Genomic DNA, 24,875 nt, shown 5'->3' on the forward strand with positions numbered 1-24,875 from the left:
CTACTTTCGGGGCCCCTGGGTGGCTCAGTCGGTTAAGCGTCCGACTTCGGCTCAGGTCATGATCTCACGGTCCGTGAGTTCGAGCCCCGTGTCGGGCTCTGTGCTGACAGCTCAGAGCCTGGATCCTGCTTCAGATTCTGTGTCTCCCTCTCTCTGACCTTCCCCTGTTCATGCTCTGTCTCTCTCTGTCTCAAAAATAAATAAAACATTAAAAAAAATTAAAAAAAAATAAAATGTCTACTTTTCTCAGCTTTTTAACAGGATACAAAAAGAGGCGTTTTCTCCCCAATTGGAAATGGAGGGAAAGCGAACCCTGAGGCTAGCTCTGTGCTAGTGAGAAATAGACCCTGTTCTGCTGGGGGCTTCTGACTTGGATGCAGTGCCTCAGACTGGGGAGAAAGGAGACTGGTGTCTTATGTTTAGTTTAGTAAGAGGGGCCATCTCCTCACATCCCAAAACAAACAAGCAGAACGCTTGTTTGAAGGACCTAAAAAAGTCTTGGAAAAACCCGTGATGTTTATCTCATCTTTGGGCAAGCAGAGACAGTTTCACGCTGATCCACGGAGAAAACGGGATTGAACTTTCCAGAGTCAGGAAGTCACCAACGACGTCTGTTTTGCTTGTTTGGCAAGGGTGGTGAGACTGCTCATAACCACCAGTGTCTTCCATCTACTGGAGTGAATGGACAGCACAAATAAATTCTGGGTCTAAAGAACAGCATCCTATTGGCTACATTGTGGCCACAGGCCCAGAGAACACACATAAATATGCTCTCCCTGTATAAAGGTTTAAAATAAGGTAAATTAAGCACACAGAAACACCAAAGAGGGGAAAACCTCCACAAAATCCAGAAAGGTCAAGCGATTTATAGTCATTTCAACCAAGTCAGCAATTACCCAAGTCTGGAAACTGCCTACCACTATCTCTTTACTGCATCTCAGTGAAAAGCAGCTGAGCTGAGACAGGCTAATGTGGACTGGGGGCGACCATCCTTATTTCTTTAACATGCCAGGCTGTGTCCATTATTCTACTTGCTCTTTGTAAGTGTTTATTACTGTTACAATTGAATTAAAAAGAAGATATAAAGGACATGGATTGGAAATCCCCGTTGAAGCTGAGGAGGACCCATATTGGTAAAATATGGAAATTGACCATGAACTGCTTATAATGCCTTCACATCATGTCCTCTGTTTCCAGGAGGCTGGTTGTTCTTCCTGCCTCCTAATGTTTGTCTTTCTTTCTCCACTCACCTAGAGAACTCTTTTATTCATTCAACAAGCCTTTATACAGTGTCAGCCCATGTCCTATTTTAGGTACTGGGGGTACAGCAACAAACAGAACAAAGTCCCTGCCCTCACGGATCTTACACTCTGGAAAATCCACAGTCACCGTCCAAACTGCAATAAACAACTCAGATTCTTGAGGAATCTGTTCTCCTCGAACTCCCTGGGAGTGAGTTCATTTCACCGTTTATACTCTCCCATGATGCCTAGTACTTGTTCAGTCCTCTGCACATCTCTATTGTTCACTTAATTTTTTATAATTACTTGATTATTGTCTGTCTTTATAGGATGGATGGTCGCTTCCTAAAGGCAGTGGCTACTTGGTTCTGCTTACTGGTGTATTTCTGAGCCTATCAGCATATCTCCGGCTGCAAGAGACATTTGTTGTCATACCTAATTGCTTGCTCTGGACCCTATGGGCTTATATTTTTTTCAATATACTTTTAGCCAAAAGGTGGCACTGCAGGAGAATAAGTGAACAAAGCTTTAAACTAGTTGACTCCCTGGTCCTTGAACGGGATATGTGAGTCCCAGTTACAGGCTAATGTTAATAACTAGAAATAACCAATTCCAAAACTTGCTTACACTCAATGTATACACATATCTGAAACCTCTATTAAAGACTAATGAGTGAAAATTACCTAGGCTTACTGAGAATATCACCATTTCTTTTTGTAAAGTTTTTCTTTTTTTTAAATGTATTTATTTTTGAGAGAGAGAAAGAGAGAGTGTGGGTAGGGTAGGGGCAGAGAGAGAGGAGAACAGAGGATCTGAAACGGCTCTGTGCTGACAGCAGAGAGCCCGATGTGGGGTTTGAACCCATGAACTTTGAGATGGTGACCTGAGCTGAAGTTGACACGATCAACTGACTGAGCCACCCAGGCGCCCCAAGAATGGCACCATTTCTAAGACCATTGAAGAGATCTTGATGGAGTTCCAACAAATACAATTGGCATTCAAATCATTCTGAAATGTGTATTTAGTAACTAATACATATCTACTAGGATATAGGCAGGGAAGCTATTGGTAAAGAAAAAAATCTTGGGATTTAGTTTATGAACTTGCTTCAAACAACTGTAGTTACTGTTAAATTGTTCCCCCAATTCCAGTTCCCTTTTTGAAACTCTTCCCAGAATTTGATAAGCCTTTTAAGACAAAGTGGTGTTAAAACCCATAGTTTTAACAGTACAGACTTTAGCAGCAAATACACAGAAAGCAGCCAGACAACCTCTGAGATAAAAATCTGCTCACGGTGTTGGCTGTGAATAATGAATGGTGGTTTCCATGTTCAGTGTCAACCATATGGGTACCTGTGTGCCCAAGGCAAGGCACCAGCTTTGGTGGAGCACCCTCCCCATGAATTCATAATCTCTTCCTTTATGTATCAACCTTACAAAAAAATAAATAAAATTTTACATCCTCCATTATTTTCATATGAGATCTTTCTTACCCAGTCATAGATATTTGTGTGTGTGCGCCCCAAACTATGTGGTTCCTAACTAAAATAACTTCTCAGTGAATATTATGACTTATAAATGAAAAAACAGAAATGGATACATCTAAAAATGTGTTGGTACATGTGTAAGGAGAACCTATGTTACCAGTGCTAGAAGACATCCTCCAGCTGCCAAGAGGCACCACATCCCCTATGGGCTAGATGGCGCTGAGGAATTCCGGCAGATTTCACTGGGAGAAGAAAATGCCGGGTTGACAACCTTTACGCTCCTCTGGGAAATAACTGGTTTGTAAAGCTACCATCTGAGACAATATCCACCCCTGAGATCTTCTAGTATTTGAGGGAATAATAATCAACATAGGGCAACACACGATATAGAACAGTATTTGCATATTGAGCATGTCAGAGAAAATTAGCACTGGGGACAAAGGTGGTGTTTCTGAATGATCTCATCAATCGGTGTTCAGAAAAGATAAGAGCTAAACCGGTGGGATGAAACCCACCCAAGGCACAAAGTGCCATATTGTTTATGGCGAAAACCAAGCACTTAGGAAAATGTCTATTACTCACCTGTGTCACAGGTTTTAAACATATTACTAAGAGAGGGTGTGTTTCTGAGTGTCGGAGCAGGCTGCTGAACTTCAGCTTGACGGTTTCAGAAATACAGGACCAGACCTTGCTTTCCAATAATAGCCATGACAATGGTAATAATAGTGGTCGTAATGGCAGTTAATATTCATTGAATGATTACAGTGCACCAGGCACCTTGCTTAGCACTCTATAGATTGTCTCTCTCTGCATAGCACTGCGTATTTTGTAGATTTTATTACATTCTTCAACTTAGATGAGGACTCCGAGGCACTAAAGTCTCAGTGGTCATCAAAAGAAGCCATCAATGGATTGTCCACGTAGATACAGAGGCACAGGGCGATTGGTGCTTGATTCATCACCTGTGCTAAACGTGAGGCGATAGGCTTAGACACTCATCAACTATCAAAACAATGTGTGCATGCATGCGTATTCTATGTAGTCGATTTTCTCCCCAAAGTATTTTCTACCTCATGCCAGGTTTCACGCTCAGATTGAGGATTAAGGTCTCTAGCATGCAGGACTCCTGACCGAAGGGATCAATATTCTTGTGGGCTGGAGAGTCCTTAAAAACAAGGCTGTCTAGGTATTAGATACTGCTTCTCAGTTTAGGTAAATGTTAGGGTAAAATAGCCCTTGTAAAGACAATGCCACTGACTACTGATATGCATGCTTGGGTAACCCCATTGTGAAAATGTAGCTCTAGAAAGGTGGATTTGGTTTGGTGATGCTGGTTTTGAAAACCAATAGCACATTTCCTGAGTTCTTTTAAAAAATTTTTTTTAACATTTATTTATTTTTGACGGAGAGACAGAGAGACAGACGGTGAACGGGGGAGGGGCAGACAGAGAGGGGGACACAGAATCCAAAGCAGACTCCAGGCTCTGAGCTGTCAGCACAGAGCCTGATGAGGGGCTCGAACTCATGAACCATGAGATCATGACCTGAGCCGAAGGCGGACATTTAACTGACTGAGCCACCCAGGCACCCTGACATTTCCTGAGTTCTGATATGTAAATGAGGACAGTGATTCTCTACTCAGACTGCACACCTGATAATCATGTAAGAGCTTTCACAAAAATACAGGCATGGAGGGGTAGGTGGGACTATTAAAGCACAGTCTCTGGATGTGGAGGGGCACCTGGATGGATGGCTCAGTCAGTTGAGTGACTGTTAATTTTGGCTCAGCTCATGATCCCAGGGTCGTGAGATCGAGAGCCACATTAGTCTCCACACTGAGCATGGAACCTGCTTAGGATTCTTTCTCTCTCTCCCTCTGCCTCTCTGTCCCTCTCCCCTGCTTGCATGTTTTCGCTCACTCTCTAAAAACAAACGAAAAAACAAACAAACAAACAAACAAACAAACAGAATCTCTGGATGTGAAGACTGCTGAGTATTTAGAGTCCCTAAAAAGCTCCCCAGGTAACTGCTATTTGAAGTTGGGATGGAGAATCCTTTATATGTGTAGTCTAGACAAAGTCTGTGAGTATATGTGTTGGTAAGACTAAGAAGTGGGATGCAGGTCTTAGAATCTCTAAAAACTGAACAGACATCTTGGCACACTTTGTGGCAGAGAAAGCAAGAAATACCCACCTTTCCGCTGGGTTTCTTGTCTCCTAACTTAAGCATCCAGATAGTTATTTTGAGGATACCTACACAGTTGGTATATGGAAAACCTACCAAGAATGTGACAAAATATTCAGAGACAACTGAGCATTCATGTCATTTCACAATACTATTTGAAATCCAGGAAGGCTTCCTGACTTCTTAGTTAGGTCCCAAGAACAAGTTGTACCAGAGAGGGAGGGAGAACGCCATCTATGAACATCAAATGTTAGATATGTCAGAAAGGTGCAGATTCTACCAAACACAAAACATTTCTTGGTAGTAGTCAATGATGTGCTGATTATGTAAGTTTCTATTGTTTCCTTCACTCCTAGGTTTAAGCTCGTGACTGCATTTGAGATTTAGATATCCAGGATTCTTCAGGGCTCCGAAGCACACACAGAGTCTAGGTTTTAGAGTGTCTTCACAAGATTTTGCTACCTCCAGTCTTCAAAGAAAAGTAATGGTTCACAGTTTGTTATTCTCAGAGATTTTGCAAAGGCATCTGAACTTATTTTTACTTTATTACTTTTTTAATGTTTACTCATTTTTAAAAGAGAGAAAGAGAGCACCAGCGGGGCAGAGAGAGAGGGAGACATAGAAACTGAAGCAGACTCCAGGCTCCGAGCTGTCAGCACAGAGCCGGATGCAGGGGCTCGAACCCATGAACTGTGAGATCATAACCTGAGCCAAAGTCAGAGGCTTAACCGACTGAGCCACTCAGGTGTCCCAAGACATCTGAACTTAAAATACAAGTTTACTTTATCTCAAAAAAGGGAGACCTGGTTAACACAAAGAACCAAGGTTTGTATAATTTTCATCAACAGATTTTCCATCATCTCCAACCAATTCAAGCCTAGAATACCGGTGCCGAATGAAGTTAAATTCTTCCCTCTCTGTCCTCTTGATGGAAAGACCAATTCTGAATGGTACCCCCCCCCCCTACAAATTCAAAATTCTGGTTCTGAGAATTCCAACAGTGCTCCAGCAGGAGCAGATCTCCGCAACTCTTGGATGATGGACACATCCCAGATACGCTGGCATCTCCCTGCTGTTACCAGATTTCTCTGGATCTCCCCTGGAAAACAAGAAAACGGAGATTTTTAGGAGAAAAGGGAAACAGTATACTCTCTTTCCCAGGAATCATAACAAGCAACGACCAAAGCTGAGGCGAAAAGAATAGTTCTCCAAAATGTATTAAGTGTGTGCATATCTGAACGCCATACCCCTTCTCAGCAAGACCCGGGATTTCCCAGAGTCCATTCATTCAGAGTTGAAATTTCTCTCAAGTTAAATATGGACGGGATCATTGGTCTGGGTTGATTCCGGTTCTATTCTTCAGCAGTGCAAGTGGGCACGAGAGAACCTGGCACAAGTGACAGTCCCGCAAAGTTGTTCAAGCTCCTGACTACTCCCCGTGCCACGCCTGTGCAGTGTTCCTGGAGCACTCGAAGATTCTCTGGGTTTGGGTAAGCTCAGGGGCACCCCCTGTGGACAGGATGCCAGGAGGTGTGGCTTCTGTTTCTGCAGAACGACGGGACGGAGCAGAGCGGAGGGTCTGCGGGAGCGAGGAGCGGTGGAAAAGCGCGGAGCCCGGACGAACGAACGGTTAAAAGTCCGCGGGGCTGGAGAGACCCGGCTTGTCCGTGCGCGCCGGCGCTGCGGGAGCGGACGTGCCCGCAGCGTCTGAGCCCTGCGCCCGCCTCGAGAGCCGCCGCGCGGGGGGCGGGCTCCCCGCGCGCCGGCTCCGGAGCCGCGGTCCCATTGGCCCGGGGGCACGCCCGTCTCCGAGTGAGGCTTCGAAAGTTTCGTTGAAGGTGGAGAAGTGCGCGCCCGCCCGGGAGCCGGGGCTGCGCCTCCAGGGCGAGGCTGCACGGCGGCGGCGGTGGTGGTGGCGGTGGCGGCGGCGGCGGCGGGCGGGGGGCGCGCTGGCATCCGGACAGCGTTTGGTTTTCATTTTATTTTTTTTTTAAATTGAGGCCGTGGAGGAGGGAATTGGAGTCGGCTCTACTGGCTGTGTGCTTTCGTCTCGATTTCTGCCCACGCTCGCACCATTCCTCCTGGTGAGGGAGGGACTCGCACCGCCACCCCGCGGACCGAGACTCGAGCCCCGTGCAGGCGGGGATGGTTGTGCGCTCCTGGCCGCTCCCTCCCGGGTCTCTTCGGCCCGAAGCTGGGGGACGCAGAGGCTGAGCCGCGTCGCCATTCGGGGATCCGCCGCCAGACGGTTCGGGACCGCCGGCAGTTACGAGAGCCCGGGCCAAAGGTCGCGGCGTGCGCAGGCGGCGGGGCCCCGGCAGCCGACGCACGTTGGCTTCAGAGGGGATTCCGCAAAGAAAGCTTCCCTTCGCCCCTGAGCGACGCCCCAGGAGCCAGACGGAACGACAGCCCCTGCTAGTCCCCTTTCCTCGCCGTGCCGCCCCCCGGGACCCTCCCGAAGTGCCCCCGTCCAGGGCTCTGGCCCCGGCCACCCGCTGAAGAAGCCGCAGCCACCGGATTGGGGGATTTCACACTTCATGGGCCGGCCGAGGGGGCGCCGGGCGCCGGGCGAGGGGGCTACCTAGAGCTTGGTTAGGGGCGGCCGAGCGCCGGGCGAGGCACTGCGGAGGGACCAGCGAAGGGTGGCGGAGAGACCTGATAGGGGCGACCGAGAGCCCGGCGAGGAGCGGTCAACAGCCCGGGGAACGCACCCTCGGGGCGGACAGCGCGGCGGTCCTCTCCGAGGCGATGCCCGGGCGGCTGCGGGCAGCCGGCCGCCCGAGGTCCTAGGTGGGCATGGACCTGGCGCCCCAGTCCTAGGGACCCTCGAACTTCTCCGCTCTGCTTGGACTCGCCGGACCAACGCAATGGCCTCGGAAGTAGTGTGCGGGCTCATCTTCAGGCTGCTGCTCCCCATCTGCCTAGCAGTAGGTGAGTGTGGTCCTCTAGCCGAGGTTACTTGAGGGGTGGGGGGGATGAAGGGGACTCCTGGGGAGGGGGCCAGGCTAAGGAGCAAAGGAAGTTCAGGGCTCTAGGGCTCAGGGACTGGGGAAGTCAGCGCCAAGGTCCCGGTGCCGGCGGAGTCAGACGCTTGCTGCTGTGTCGAGTGCCATAGCAGGGGACTCTCTTCCCGCGCTGGAGCGCAAGATCGGGGTCTCGCTTAGTGACGTGTAGGGTCCTGGCGCCCAGGTTCCGCATGTGTTGGAGACTGTGCTGAATTTAGTTACACGTGGAATTTCTTTCGTGGAGTATTGCCTTGTGCATAAAGGATGCAAATTTAGCTGGAAGGCGTTGTAAACCGTCTTCCCAGATACAGTGCAGGATCCTACCAGGGTCCCCTCAGCCCCCCTGTCCCCAGACGCACAGCACATGGTGCATGCAGAAGGTGTGGACGCCATCTCGCCCCCCATTCTATAGCCCAACAACATGACGGAAGAAGTGAAGGACTCCGGTCGTTCTGAAAAGAAAAGGAGGAGGAAGGTATAGGGAAACAATGTCCTGAGCTTGCTTACTTTCTTTTATTCCACCAAAGCCCCTCCAACAAAAGCGCTGGATGCTGGGGTCCTATGGAGGACCACGTCCCAGTTCCGCCCTCCAGACACCCACCCTAACAGATCTTTAAAGGGTCAGAGAGCCGGACTGGGGCTCCCTGGGACCGGGGAGGGTTAAGGGAAGGCCAGAAGTGAGCCTCTTCCACTCCCAGTAAAGGATCTCACTATTTCTACAGGGCCTGCTGGGTATTAAAAGCAACTAACTGGGTGTCAGGTCTAAAGACTGGCATCCCGCTTGGAGAGTTTCTGCGTTTCTCCTCTAATGGAAGGTGCCTGTTTCGCTGAATCCCACTTCTAGGAATGACTGACAGCATCGAACTTTTCACTTCCCCCACCAGAGCTAGAAAACAGAGCACCTTTTACCAAGTAGCAGTTGCATTTACAAAGAAAACGTGGCCTTCGGAGAAAAGACCAGCTTTTTGCAGATTGCTAGAGGTTGAGGACTCAAGATCACACCTGTGCTGAGGGTTTTATTTGTGTGAGCAATCGACAGGGGGGCTCTAGAGTGTTTCGAGGGGGTCAATCCCAGCTACCTGGGAGGATTTTGTAGTGCCAGAAACTCCATGGAAAAACCAAAGAAAGCTTTCAGGTGGAAATAGTCTGCAGCAGAGATGCAAAATCCTTGAGCAGCTGGAGGGGTCTGCATGCGTGTGCTCACCTTCCTTTGCCATTTATTCGAGTTTCAAGGCAGGACCATTTTTCAGGGATCTTGGTCCTTAATAACCAATAACCAAGCATGGAGAGGAGGAGGAGCCCAGCATCCACGAAGTTGATGTGGACCTCTCTCCACCAGTTTGCTTAAGTTTGAACAGGGAAAAGACTTTGGGAGAGTTATTTTGGGGAAAACAGCACCAGGCTACGTCTGGTGCCTTACATACATATAGGCTCTGGGCATCTTCTGTGTATCTGTAGCGCCTGGCACCGTGCCTGGCATGTTTACTGTTTGCCTAGTGGAAGCCAGTGCCTGAGTTAAACAAGGGGCTTTCAGTATGAGGGTTGATTTGTGGTTGTCCTTGCAGACTGGGCAGGAGGCCTGGGGAGTGGTCAGAGGGTCAAAAGGCAGGCTCTTCCTCTCTCCACAGCTCACCACCCCCCCCCCACTTCTTCCCGCACCCTAGCTTCTTTCCCTCTGGGCCTCTCCTCAGGGTAGCAGCTCCTCCTGGAGTTCTGCAGGTTGTTACCTGCCGCCAGCTCAGGCCACTCTTGCCTGAGCGATGTGACAGCAGGGATTATCCGCCCTTTGCCACACACCTCGCTCTAGGCTTCTGCCCTTGCAGAACCTAGCTCGCCAGCCCGGAATGTTCCGCGGCTGCTGGGGCCGTGTCCTTTCGATAATCCGGGGGTCTACACCGCAAAGCCCGTCAGTGAGACTGTCGAGCTCTGCCCTGCAGATGGAAAGGGGCGCGCGGCACGCCCACCTCCCGCGCCCCGAGGCTCGAGCCGGCAACTCCAGAGCTGCGCGGAGGCTCCCGGGGTGCAGGGCGGAGCGGGGAGCGCTGCCCGCCAGCCCGGTCCGGCAGGACCCCCGCCCTCCGGCTTGTTCCTCTGCGCCGCGTGGGCCCCGCTCAGTGGCTGGCTCGCGGGACCGGACCTTCCTGGAAGGAGAGCTGCTGCTTCCAGGAACTCAGGCGCTAACCCCGGCCCACCCGCCACCCCCAGCCCCAAGGCCTGCTCCCCTAGCTCCCGGGAAGGCCGGTTCGGCCCTGTGATCCCGGGCCACCTTCCCTTTCCCGCTCTCGCTTCTGAATTCCCGTGGGTCTTCTGGGCTAACCGAAGGGAGGCTAGCCTGTGCGCCTCTGGGGGCGGCAGGGGGGCGTGGAGGCCCCCAGCTGGGTCTGAACCTGTTGCTTACCCCACCCTCGTGGAAAGCCCACCTAAGGGAAGGTGAAGGAGGTACCAGGACCTGGGACCTCGCCCCCTGCCTGCAAGAGAGCAAAAGCCCCTTGGGAGGACCTGAGGGCCAATTCCCTGAGGACCCCCTCACCCCTTGGCTTAAGAAAGACAACCACTTCCAGCGAGGAGATGCCTTCTAATCATTGCACTTGCAGGGACAAAAGGGGGCTGGGTAGGTGTCACCTGATTTGGGCATTCAATTCTAAACAAGAAGTGGATCTTTTCAAGGTTATTGGAGGGTTTTCAGGTCTGCTTGCTCCCAAGGTGCTACTAAATCAAATATTCAGGTTTCCCTAATATCCTGGTCACGGAGAGTGCAATGATCTGTTTGCCATTAGAATCGATTTTTACATTTTAGACATCTATTTTTGTATCTGGACAAGGCAGCCTTCAAAGCCAGGCCTTTGCAGAGGCTTGTGTATTTTTTTTTTTTTTTTTTAATTCTCTAACATTGATGTTGAACTTTTTCTGCACGGATATGCTGTAGCCTTTGGGCCTAATGATAGATGCTAAAATTAAGTGCCATTGTGTTTAAACTGATGCTTGAGGTTTTTCTTTTTTTCCTATAGAAAGAAGTTTACAGAGAAGTGGTAAGTGATATCAGACCTCTTTTATGTAGGTCTTGCGTGGCTCTTGAGTGTTAAGAGCAAAACAAAAACTATAGTTTAATATGAAATAATATAAATGTTGCTTCCCTTCAAAATGAACATCCAGTGATAGACTTTCCCACATCGATAGAAACTGAAAATTTTAAAGATCTCCACAATTACTTATCATTACTTGAGTGGCCATTCTGATTTTTTCTTAAAAATAATAAGTGAAAGGGGTGCCTGGCCCAGGTCATGATCTCACTGGTCAGTGAGTTCCAGCCGCACGTCATTGGGCTCTGTGCTGACAGCTCAGAGTGTGGAGCCTGCTTCAAATTCTGTAAATCCCTCTCTCTCTGCCTCTTCCCCACTCTCTCTCTCTCTCTCTCTCTCTCGCTCTGTCCCTCAAAAATGAATAAACGTTAAAAAATTATATAATACATGGAAGAAAAAAACAGACAAAACCTTCCATAATAGTATGAAATCATTAATAATTATAATAATATCTGGTCATTGTTGAGTACTTTAGACATATTTTTATACTTCTTTTAACATGATTGTACTGTCCCACCCATCTTAAAGTATATGATATGAGTCTATTCCTGGGTCAGATCTGGATTTGTACATTTTAATTCACATGCATCTGACCCATTCATTCCATTTTGCCTAGTGTTGCTTGGAGTTTCCTAATGTCTTGCCTAGAAGAGCCAACTTAGCCAATGTCAGGGCAATGGTCCAGGTGCCGCAAGGCCACAGTGGCCTCATACCTTGTGCTTCCCCTAAGTGAAGTGACTGGAGCTTAGGAAAGAACAGAGCAGAACCGCAGACAAAAAGAATCAACCACCCAACTAGTGCTCTGAGAAAAAAAAAAAATCACACTTGGGTAATTGTGCAAATCCCGGAATAATTTCTGAAATTCCCTTTAGAGATAGTTGGATTAACATTAGAGCAAAAACATGGAGTCACTCTTGAAATATGTGTGGGTAGGGCTATCTAAATACAATTTTTTTTCTCCACGGCATCATATGTTTCTCCCTGTGTGGTACGTGCCATGTGGGAAGTCACACACACACCCCAAGAATTCTAGATGATGCCTGGTCAGAGGTCTCTGCTTTGTGCTGCTATAGCTCTCGGTGGTAGGAGGTTTCGGCTGCTGAAGGATGCATTCACAGTGTTGAAAGTTACTTTCTTTTCCTGTTACACCTTCTCAGCCTTATCTAGGTAGATAGTATTTATTACTTTCAGAAAGGAGAAAAGTTAATCGTGGAAAGGGTTGGAAATACATAGTTTAATTGTAAAATAAAATATTTTGTATGCACAAGCGGACATGGTCATTTTGTTACAGGAGTCGTGGAAGCTGGAACTATGTGTCCAGCCTGTGGTTTATCAGTGTGTCTGTTGCCTTACAGGCAATATACGCTTGTTCATAGAGATAAGCAGGATGCTTCGGACTTCACCTTTGGGGGCAGACGTGTTGTGACTTGGCAATTTCAGAGATCTCTGTTCACGTCCCAGCTCTGCCCTTTACCATATGATCATAGAGTTGTTTCTTCCTTGTTTCTCTTTTCTTCCTGCAAAAGGGAATTATTAATGCCTCCTTCCTTGCGTAGTTGTGAGATTGTGGGCACTGCACACCTTGTGTAATGTCTGGCACTCTGCAGGGGCTCAACATGGGAGGTATTATTATTGCATTTATGTAGATGAGCAGAAGAGCAGTGATGCTTGAGGAACAGCTTAGTAGCAATTAAAACTACCAGCTAGTGACCTGGGTCATAAGGATACTGATAAGAGTAGGTAGGATTCATAAGAAAGCAAGTCTGTACCTTCCTACAGCCAAATTACTCCATTGAAAGTTGGTGTGTGTGTTGTGGGAGAATTTTTAATTATCAGGAGTTTTCACACCAGTTTTACTCATCATACTCATGGACAATTGTGTTCTTCTGGTTAAATATGTTCTCCTTAGAATTGTGCTGACAGTGCTTACTGTTGCCTTTCTGATGCTACACCATTATTTTCATCATCTTTATTGAATATGATTTCATTTATTTATTTTTATATGGGCATCTTCCTTTTAGACCCTCTGCTACTTTAATCGTATATGAAGTTGCACGGTAACAGTATATACTGTTACGGCTTTTCTATTCGGGAGAACTTAGAATAGTGTAGGCACACCTGGATATTTAAGAGCAGTTGATTAAGAACTATATGATGATACAATGTATATAACGTAAAACATTAAATTTTGTAACATTTTTAGATTTACATAATTGTTTTTGAGGATATGGAATCAGGTATACAAAATAAAACAAGTGTTCCATTTGAATGGAGGCTAAACACAAAGCTGTATCGGAAAACACTTGCAAGTATTTGGCTGTAAGAGATAAGCGTATATGAGGCTTATCACATTCACCAGACCCTCCACTTGGGCCTTTCAGACCCATCAGGACATGGCAGGATCAAGGATGATGCATACTAAGTATCTGTGGAGAGAGCACATCAGACCTTTTTAATAATTTCATAATTGTGAACCATCCCATAATTATCTAACAGGCATGGAGCATTTAGCTAAATCATTTTTAAAACTTGAGTATAATATAAACTTTTGCACTTTTTTCTATATATTGGTAGATTTTTAAAAACTATAATAGAAATCTAAAATGTGGTTCAAGTTTCCTGCAGAATATACATTTTTTTTGTTTGTGTGAAGTTTTCTGATTGCTATTTTTGAATTCTCCATTCAAAATATACTGGTAGGCACAGTTCTGCATTCAGCTAGGATATTGTGGATGGACATATTTAAACTTTTTGCTATGTGAGTTTCAAATACTTGATATATTTTATTAAAAAAATAGTGGATCTGCTCTGTGTGATTAGTTCTGGCTTCCTGTGGCAAATCCACTAGCCCTCTGGGGGTGAAGGTGTTGCTGAGACTTTATCTAGTCTCTATTTTTATTTTTATTTTATGTTTATTTGCCAGTTTTATTGAGAAATAACTGACCCACATCCTTGTGTAAATATAAGGCGCGTAGCATGAAGGTGTGATTTACGTACATGGTAAAATGATCCCCACAGTAGGTTCAACTAACATCCACCTTCTCAATAGATACTGTACAAAGAGAAGAAAGAAGAAAAGAAGAAAGGAGAAAGATTCTTGTGATGAGAACTCTTAGGATTTCTTTTCTTAACAACTTTGCTGTGTCTCACACAGCAGGGATAGCTGTAAGCATCATGTTGTCCATTACATCCCTAGTACTTGTACATCTTATTATTGAAAGGTTGTATCTTTTGGCCAACTTCCTCCAGTTCCCCTACCTCTCTCACTCTCCACATTTTTTAAAAAAGATTTCACACATAAATGAAACGATACAGTGTTTGTTTTGTGTTTCTCTGTCTGACTTACTTCACTTAGCATAATGCCCTCCAGGCCCATCCATAATGTTGCAAGTAGTATGATTTCCTCATTTTTAATGGCTGAATAGTATTCCAGTGTGTGTGTGTGTGTGTGTGTGTGTGTGTGTGTGTGTGTGTGTGTTTCCATATCCATTCACGGACGCTGAGGTGGTTTCCGTATCTTGGCTGTTGTAAATAAAGCTGCTGTAAACATGGGAATGCAGATACCTTTCTGAGTTAGTGTTTTCATTATCATTGGATATATTCCCAGAAGTGAAATTGCTGGATGATACAGTAGTTCTACTTTTCATTTTTTTGAGGACCCTTCATACTGTTTTCCAGAGTGGCCGCACCATTTTACAATCCCACCAGCAGTCATAAGGTTCTCTTGTCTTCACATCCACACCACTATTTGTTAGCTCTTGTCTTCTTGTTGATGGGATGATATTTCACTGTAGTTTTAATTTGCACTTCCCTAATGATTAGTGATGTTGAGCATCTTTTCATGTGCTTGTTGGCCTCTTGTACATCCTTTTTAGAAAGATGTCTATCTGGGTATTTGCCCATTTTTTAATTGTTTTTTTTTTTTTTTTTTTGTCTTTTGCTGTTGAATTGCAAGGGTTCTTTATCAGATATGTGGTTTGCAAATATTTTTCCCATTGCATAGGCTGTCATTTCACTTTTTTGTTTTGTTTTCTTTGCAGAAGCTTTTAGGTTTGATGTAGTCCCACATGTTTATTTTTTATTTTATTCTTCATGCTTTTGGTGTCATGTCCAAAAATTCATTACCAAGTCTCATGTGAAGGAGCTCTGTTTGGATGTTTTCTCCTAGAAGTTTTGTGGCTTCAGGTCTTGCTTTTTAGTCTTTAGTCATTTTGAGTTAATTTCCTTGAGTAGTATAAAATATGGGTTCAGTTTCATTCTTTAATATGTGGCTGTCCAGTTTTTCTATAGAACTATTTGTTGAAGGGACTGTATTTTCTCCATTGAGTATTCTTGGCTCCCTTATCAAATATTAGTTGACTCTATGTGTTTGGGATTATATTTGGGCTCTTGATTCTGTTCCATTCATCTATTTGTCTGTTTTTATGTCAATACAATGCTGTTTTGATGACTAGAGCTTTATAGTATAATTTGAAATCAGGAAGTGTGATGCCTCCTGCTTTGTTCTTCTGTCTCAGGATTTCTTTGGCTAGTCAGGGTCTTTTGTGGTTCTATATAAACTTTAGGAGTGTTTTATCTACTTCTGGTAAAAATGCCATTCGAATCTTGATAAGGATTACATTGAATCTATAGATGGCTTTGGTGGTATTGACATTTTAACAGTATTAATCCTTCCAGTCCAGGGATATGGGATACGATTCCATTTATTTATATCTTTGATTTCTTTCATCAATACCTTACAGTTTTCAGCATAGAAATCTTTCACCTCCTTAGTATTTTATTGTTAAATTTCTTCCTAAGTATTTTATTGTTTTTGATGCCATTGGAAATGGAATCTGTTTCTTTATTTCTTTTTTGAAAACTTCATCATTAGTGCATTAACTACTCTCTTAAGGAGTTATTTATCCTGTTACCCAAACTCAGGTGGATTCTCCTTTAAGTATTTTTTCCCAACTCTGAACTCTCCAGTTCACTCCCCCGCTCCTCCCTGCCTTTTGACTTGGTTTGGTCAACACCAGGCTTCTTATCTTCCCCCTACAGCCATCTCTGGTGAGCTCAGTGCAAGCTTCCCCTCCTCTCCTTGACCTGCACATTTACAAAGGCTGTTCGTGCCATTGACCCTCAGGTGCAGGTGCTTTACAAATCAAGTATCTCATTCACAGATGCTCTTCCAGGTTTGTCTTTGCTCTTTCACCTCAGTCAACAGAAGGGTTGCCGTGGGTTCACATCCCGTGTGTTCTGCAGTGCTGGAGAACCTCCAGTTGCCATCTTGGCCTCTTGGCCTCATTCAGTCCTTGTCATGTGCTGAGCCAGGTGTGACTTCCCCCTTTTCAAAGCCCTCCAGAATTGATTCTGTAGTATTTGGGGCTTTTGTCAGCATCACTGACATTCCAGCCTCACCCAAGTCAAATCAGGCAAACCAGAGTTGCCATTCTACCTTCCATACCGTACAGGCTTGGTCATCAGCCCAGGAAGTTTGTATTCCTCTCCTGGGAGCAAGTAGATTCTTTCCTCCAGTTGATAGATGGCCCTTTCAGCAAGTTTAAAGCAAATACAATTCAATTCTTCCCAAGTCCTTTTTTTACTTACAGGTTTCCCAGAGTAGTGAGGCTTAGATAAGATAAACTTTATATCTCTCACATGATAGTCAAGATGTAGGTGATCCAAAGCTGGTATATTAACTATTCTCTGTGACGTTGCCAGGGGAAGCCACATTGCTCTGCTACGTTGCAGGTGTTGCATTCATCCCTGTGGTTCAAGATAGCCTGTTCCCATGTTAACGTCAAGCTGAGGGATGGAAGTAAACAGAGAAGGGACACTTCTTCCTCACTCTCTAAGGACACAACCTGGAAGTTGCACGAATCACTTATGTTGTCATCCTGTTAGCTTGAGTTTAATAATATTATTTACCTACCTAACTGCAGGGAAATCTGGGAAATCCATCTTTATTTTGGCTGGTAATGAGTTCAACTAAAAATGGGGGAGGATGGTTCTGTTACAGTGATAGAGAAAGAGAGAATGAATATCAGCATACAAATAGAAGTCTGTGCCTCCTGTAGGTGAAGGTAATTTAATGTGCTTTGCAGACGCTGATTTTCTTACCAACCTTCTCCACTTTGCTTCCAGGCCTGTAACTAGACTCAGGTACCAGCAGGCTCCTAAAGGTAAGGTACAAAGTGTGATCCATGAGAATCCAAAAGAACTGAGTTTTCTAATTTATACAGACGGAAATTTGAGGAAGATGTGTAGGAATGGGTGTTAAGGGTATGGGATAATATAAAGAAGAAACATAAGGTTGGACCTGGCCAAATTTATTGATGTGGAACCACTAAGAAGAAATTCTGGATTCACTGTTGTTACTCTAGAAAGGGCTATGATTGGATGGTTGGTTGGTTGGTTGGTTGGCTGGAGCATGGACAAAAAGGTGACCTACACTAAAAGAAGTTGTAATGCCAGATCTGTTTTAGTAAACTATAGAGGAAGAGATCCAAAGGCTTAGGGAGATTGGAGCCATAGAGTGAATTTACCATGGAAGACCAGTGCACCCACCTGGTCCAGAGGACACATGTTTCTCCACAACTGAGAAATAAAGTTGTGAGGAGACCCTCAAAATTCTTGAAGATCTCTGTGGTTGCTCTTCTCTCTAGTACAATACAGTGGAAACTGCTGCCACTAACTGGGGATCCTTAGATACCATGGGGATATTTGGGTTCCAGGCACCAAGTGGCCCACTTAATTGCCAAAGCCAAGATGGGTGTGGTTATCGTAATGGACAGTGGAGTCAAAGCAGTAATCAGAGTAGTCTGACTTGAGGAGACCTTGGCCTTTGGCTCACCGTTCATGGTGTTCCTAGAAGTTGAATTCTGACTTGGTCTGTATACATGGGAAGAGTTCTAGGTGAAGTGAACTGAAGTCTGACTTGAATCACCAACCCAGAGTCTTGGCCCCTCAATCAGTTGCCAGGCTTGAGCTAGTTCACAGACTCAGAACCTGAGTGAAGGGCTTGTGAGGAACAGAATTATCTTTGCTTAGAAATGGCTCAAAGGGCTCTCTGTCAACTAGAACAAAGACTCTACTTGCTACCAGGACAAGAATACAGACTTTCTGGGCTGATGGCCAAGCTTCGTATTGGAGGTGGAATGACAACACTGGTTTGCCTGATTTGACTGAGGTGAGGCTGGAATGTACTGTGCTGAGAAAAGCCCTAAGTACTCTGCTCTCAGGGTAGCAGGCTAGGTCCCCTTGATGAAGGACCCTCTATACTACCAACTACACTTGCATTTTGCTTTTCCCATTGTATTTCTTTGGGTAGCGAGTGTCTTTATTTAAAATGTAAATATTTGTGGAAAGATAAGATGACTATTTTGTCATCCACATGTTACTATAAGTTAGTTCAAATAGCTTATTTTCCCTTTTTCACTTTGTGATGGAATGGACACTTTAACTGAATGGGGAGGCGTAGTTGTTAAATAGTGGGTGTAGGTATGGTCTAGATTCCAGAGATCTTTTTTTCAAGGATCCATAATACCATGGGTCACTTAGGGGCTTACCAAAGTATGCCAATAACAAACGGAGCACATTTTTCCTAGGGCTAGTCCTATACACAAGAGACAGAACACAAAAAATCCTTCCTCTCCTCTTTTATTTATATTACATGGTTTCAGACATCCAAGGAGAACCTGTTGTGATGAAGTACAGCCCTAAAGTCTCGTTGTTTAGGTACAGATCTTGGCCTGTTGTACAGGCTGTGTGACCTTAATCAAGTTGTTTAACCTCTCTGTTCTTCAATTATTTCATCCATAAAATGAGTTGATAATAATAGTACTTAGCTCAGAGGATTGTTGCATGGCTTAGATGATAGTGCTCATAAAGTGCTTGATGCAGTGCCTGCCACATAGTAAATATTCAATAAATCTTAGAGCTGATGATTAGTTCCAGACTGAGAAATTAGGCATTGCTATTAGCCAAAGGCTGATTTGAGGACCTGCTCATCAGGAACAACATACTTTCAAATGGGCAGATGCTTTGGGGTTCTAATCAACTTCCAGGGGAGCTTTGGAATGAGACCTGTTGTAAATTGAAAACTGCCTTTCTTGGGGCACCTGGGTGGCTCAGTCGGTTAAGCATCCGACTTTGGCTCAGGTCATGATCTGCTCTTTGCGGGTTCAGGTCCCGCGTCGGGCTCTGTGCTGACAGCTTGGAGCCTGGAGCCTGCTTCGGATTCTGCATCTCCCTCTCTCTCTCTGCCCCTCCCATGCTCATACTCTGCCTCTCAAAAATAAATAAACAAAAGAAAAAAGAAAACTGTCTGTCTGGACCCCCTCCTGCCCCCGTCATCTATGCTGGAAGCCTCTGCACCACTGTTTATTGCTACTGCTGGAACAATGTGACATTCGTGTCTTTTCTCTAATTCCCCTTCCCAGGCAGAGTGAGTTGTTCCCTCTGTGTTCACCTGGCACTTGGTTCATATTATCACAGAGTTTTGTACTTCGTTATATGATTGCTCTCTTCCCTCCCATGTGTCTGCAAGTTCAGGGACCTCACGTAATCCTTCTAGATATCCTCAGCACTCACTTACTGCCTAACAAGTAGTAGATATTTAAAAATATATATCTTATTTGAATTATAGGTTTCTTTGTCCCGTCATTATACTTCAGCTGCCTAACAAAGGCTATAACATCCTGTGAATACTGAAGCAATACTTGCCAATTGAATAAATAAGGAATTCATAGGCTAAACATTTTTCTTTTGAAGGTCTCAGAAGTTGGAAAATCCAGTTAGGTCTAGCATCTTATAGCTATTGGTTTCTACGTATTTGACTAGAACATTCCTAACAGTCTAATTTATACGCGCCACAGCTTTTAAACTGTGAATTTTATCAACATGTGGATGAATAAATGGTACTTGCTTTGCAGTGAAGAGGGAAGGAAAAACACGTTGATGGTGGTAAAGCTTGACCGGAATGTCATCCTTGAAGTGCATATTATTTTTGAAAATGTTTTCAGCTCTCTTGGAACCACACAAATCGATCTGTTTTCTGTTGTGGCCAAATCCACTAGGTCAGCAGTTCTGGCCACAGGTGCAGGAAGGAGGAAGAGTGTAGAACCTTAACAAGCTGGTAATTTTGAAGCAGAGCTCCATGCACATGAATTATAGATCTGTGCAGCTTTGAGTGGTTCCTGCTCCTGCCATTTTCTTTGTTCCTTCTGTGTTGCCCAGACTGTACCTGCCTGCAGCATTTGCTCTGGCATCCCCTCAGGAACACGTGCCCCTGCTGGAGAATCTAGACTGCGAGTATTCTGGAAAGGGCCCTGGTCTGAAAGCCTAACGACCAAGTCTCAACCCTATTAATAAAGAGGTTTGTGACTTTGCCAAGTCGCAGAAACTCTCTATTCCTCAATTACATCATCTAGCATATGAGGTGTTCAAGAATGAGAAATATTTTCATAGATTCTCAGAGTAGTATTTTTGCACATAGTTCTTCTCGTTATTAGAAGATATGACTGTAAAGCATTGCTTTTTAACCGGCACAGCAGAATTTTTACATCTAACTTGTTCTCGGCTCTTAATAACCATCATACATAAATCGTTTCACACTTTGACCTCAAAGAACTATTAGGAAAGGAAAGGGAAATAATTTTGTATCACTTTAGGTACTTGAGGGTTTTTCACAACGGTTGGTATGAAGGAGAGTTTAGGTTTTGTAATCCTAACATTTCAGTGACTCTCCCTCACTTGCCCTCGACACGGAATCATGCACACATCATCATTGGTGATGGTAATAACAAGAACCACAAAATGTGCGGTCAGATCTGGTTTAGAATTGGCCATGTGTAGCTTTGCATAACAAAGGAATTTTACCACCCATCACTTATGGTCAGACATGTGCCTATAAGGAAAACCAAAACACACAGTTATTAATGGAAGCTAAATGAAAGTGTAGAGACATAGAATTATGGAAACAAAATTTGAATCAGGAAAAGATTTTGAGCAAAATAGCAAATTTATCACAAAACGTAGCATTTCAGTGACATTGTAGACCTTACGAGATTTTAGCTGGATGGTTCTATTATCCAACAAAGGACACAGGAGAGGCACAAAACTACAGGTGTGTGTAGATAAGAGTCCAAGCTTGGGGGGGGGGGGTGGGAACTGGCGTTGCTCTCTCTTGGCTTCAGGGATAGCTGTGGGGGTGTGAGCTTCCTGTGGTTCAAAGCCTCTACCCACTCCTCCTCTTTTCAGTCTTTTTTAAATTTAAGGTTTTAAAAGCCTTTTAATTTTTCCCAGCCAGGCAAATCCTGACTCTTGTTGGCCTTGGGGCCTGAAGTCACTGCAGCTGATAAGCACTGAGGCATTTCCAGCTAGAGCCAGGCTTGATATTCCCCTGCCAGACCGAATTGCTGTAGCACACAGCCTCTGGTGGGTCATCTTCAGGCAGGAGAGAGAGTGAAAGGTCAGATTACAAGGCAATGGGAAGAAGGATAGTCATAAAATCGGGTTTGTTTCCGGGGAGCCAGTATTTTCCGGAAACCTCCAGCTCCCTAGACTTTATCGTTAACAACCACAAACCTCTTTAACAATAATTTCCAAAGCATCATCATTCTTGCTGCCGCATTGCCTTACAGGCATGCTGTATTCTGACCCACGGTGGCATGGTCTAACAACCCCTACCTCATTTCACACTTTGGGCTACGTTCAAACATGAAAACCACTCTTGGCATGCACAATCTCCTACCGTAGAGGTTAATTAAAAGGGATGTGATATAGGCCCCAAAGGCGTTTGTTGAATTGGATATCAAAATATTTTGAGCAATCATCTTTAGAGTCAGTGTTACCATCCAAAGGTATTATCTTATCCTTATGACATTGATCTGTTATCTGTTCCAATAGTCAGATTTGCATATCAGATCTGGTCCCTACATTTACATTTTAAATGTAGTGCTGGTCTGCCACAGCGGGAGCAGTGTGCTAGTCATATTCAGTTAAAGCATCTCTGCAGTACGAGCCCCGCTACAATCATATTTCATAAATTTGAATATGTGTATAATGCAATTCTCTTAAAAATAGCATATTAAAATTGTCATTTTAATAGTCCTTGGTGACTTTGTTTCCTTCATTATTTTTTATTATCTTCTGATTTCCACTAATTTTTTTTTGCCCTTCTCCTGTTATACATTTCCCAGAATGCACTCAAATAATACAGTAATCCAAGACTGTTTCATAATGTGCCCAGTCTCCCTATCTTAAAATAGCACTGGCTTTTGTTTATTCCAATGTCAAAGAAAACTCATGGTGGGTTTTTTTTTTTTGCTGATTCACCTCTATTACTTTTGACTTTATTGCTTTCTAGGTTTCTTTTTTGGCAAATGCCCAAGAGGAGTTTGACAGTTTCTTAAAATCTTATTTTTAAGGTCTCAGAATATTACCTTTTCGACTTTCCCACCGGTGTATTCCTGGCTCAATTAATAGCACTTCATTTCAATTCCCAATGAGAACATAAGGAAAGATTTTTTTTTTTAAGTCACCCATATTCTTTTTTCTCCTTAAAAATTAAACAACATGGAGGGACACATATAAGAGAGGCTTAAGGGTGATCCATGGTGTGGATAGCTCAGTGCTGACCCCAGGCTGTAGTCCTCTCTAGATCCGTGTGTGTCCCCTACTATGTGCAGTAGCAGGGGACTGGGCTCCTAGGGCTCCTGTTTCTGTGCTGGCAGTAAGCTGTTAGGTGTTCATGAAAGGCCTTTGTCATGGATACACTCATTGTTGTGTGTGTGTTTCAAGCAAAACTAATTAAATTGCAGTTTTTTCATGACTATGCCCATCATTGAGCACCACAGCTCGTCTTCTTGATATCGTTCCTCCATGAGTCCAGAACAAACATGTTTTCTTTTGTTTTCACCATTTTCTCTCTAGAGTGTCCTAGATATCCGTGGCTACGTAAATACGAAGTATGGTTGTCTCTCAGCAAGTAGAGTTCTAAAGTTTAGAGACTCTCAGAGGTACAGGGTTTCCACTTAGAACTACTCCGAGGCAAAAATGGAACATGCCCGAACAAGCTCCATGCCTTCCCTCTGAGCTTTTCTGCCTCCAGTGGTAACTACTTCCTCACCTTCTCTTCTCTCCCTTCCTGCATGGGCTTCCAGGACTGTTCCAGCAAGGTGACAGGTGAGGGAAGAACACGGGCTTTGGGGTTAATCAGACAAGGTTTCAAACTTTTGCCTAACTGCTCATTAGTGGTAAGATGAAGACGAGTTGAAGTTGTATAGCTTCTCTGAGCCTCAGTTTCCCAGCCTGAAGAATAGCAGAAATCCCACGTATTTCAAAAATAATAGTAAGAAATAAAGGAAAGGATGTGAGTCAGGTGCCTAGTACAGTGCAGACAAATGAAGGGCTAACCGAATTTTCTGGTTAACTTTTCTCTTCCTTTTTCTTCCTCGTGCCTGGGGTCTCTGTCTTCTGAACACTTTACCCTGACTGTGGCCTTGGCTCCTCGGCTTCAGAGCCTTGTGGATTGGTAAGGCTTCAAGGGAATGTGGTTGCCTCCCAGGGGTACCTGGTGTCAACTAGACAAAAAGCTGTGGCCAAAAAGAGGGCAGTTCTGACGATAGGAATTCAGTGACTAATGAGGCTAAAAGAAGGCCATTTCTGTTTCCAACCATGGTGATAAAGTGTGTTTTCTGTGGAGCTCATGGTGACTTAAATTCAGTTATAATTCTTTACAGTGGTCACTTAGTCAAATATGCAAAGGGTAGGAACTAAGGTGGATCCACCTTAAATGATGGTAGATGTGGGTGAAGGTTATCCAACAGTGATGCGTCTCAGGTTTGCTGTGTTAAGGCAGTGGTGGTACAATATGCAATAAATAAAACTTAGTTCCAACTCATAAAATATCAGGGCCGTATAATACTTGAGTTGTATTTCTTGATATTTTAATTGTTATTTCAGACACGGAACTTAATAGCCATGAAACGTGTTATGTTTTAAGTTTTGGATATCTTATTTTCCCTAATTGTAATTCTTGTGATACTCAGATTTAGTGAACATATTCCCACTTGGGGTTTAAATGCTAACAGGTAATTTCATAAAAATCTGACTGGAGTTGAATAATTTCCTTTGCCTTTACAGCCTGGTTCCGATTGAGTCTGTTGGGTGTCGAATTAATCTTCCAAGAGTTTCTTTTTTTCTTTTTAAGTTTGTTTACCTTGAGAGAAACAAGGGAGCAAGTGAGGGAGGGGCAGAGAGAGAGGATGAGAGAGAATCAATCCCAGCAGGCTCTGTGCTGTCAGCCCGATATGGGGTTCCATCTCGTGAACCGTGAGATCATGACCTGAGCAGAAATCAAGAGTTGGACACTTAACCAACTGAGCCACCCAGGCACCCCACGAGAGTATTTTTTAAAGGATTCCTTTAAGGATGGCTTATTTAAGTTGGATAGATTTAATAATTATAGTTTTCTGATTTAAACATTTGTTAGCAATTATTGAAAAATGAATGATTTTATCATAGTTGTTAGGTGAGCCGAATATTGAGAATTCTGTAAGGGTATCAAAGACTATCATGTTTTGCACAATTTAAAAAAAAAGAGAAAGAAAAACTTCAAAGACATAATATAAATGTGATTCTCTGTGCTTAGCTATAATATAGAAATTAAAAGTTTTTGTAGTAAGTAAAAGACATTAACCAGAGTAAATGAATATTTGTCGGTGTTAAATTAATTATTTAATCTTATATAATCTTATGTTCTGACGATATTTTAAATACCATCAGGGTGTCAAGAATTTTAATAACATCAGAACTCCCGCTAAAAAGACATTTTCATTATGTGTCACATGGATTTCTAGTATGTGGGGGCAGCCGGCTATGCTATTTTAACTCA

At 44.2% G+C, this 24,875-nt stretch overlaps 1 protein-coding gene across 3 annotated transcripts in view; it reads left to right on the top strand.

Annotated features, from left to right (window-relative positions):
- Positions 1-6,873: 6,873 nt before the first annotated feature.
- LOC131490416 (piezo-type mechanosensitive ion channel component 2) overlaps positions 6,874-24,875 on the top strand; it is a 470,949-nt gene continuing 452,947 nt past the window's right edge. For all 3 annotated transcript variants that reach the window (XM_058692724.1, XM_058692725.1, XM_058692726.1), the window contains exon 1: positions 6,874-7,842. In XM_058692724.1, the coding sequence (XP_058548707.1) occupies positions 7,779-7,842 (64 nt within the window). In that variant the 5' untranslated portion in view covers positions 6,874-7,778. The remainder of the gene's footprint in view (positions 7,843-24,875) is intronic.

Source organism: Neofelis nebulosa, chromosome 11, assembly GCF_028018385.1.
Source record: "Neofelis nebulosa isolate mNeoNeb1 chromosome 11, mNeoNeb1.pri, whole genome shotgun sequence".
Lineage (NCBI taxonomy): Eukaryota > Metazoa > Chordata > Mammalia > Carnivora > Felidae > Neofelis > Neofelis nebulosa.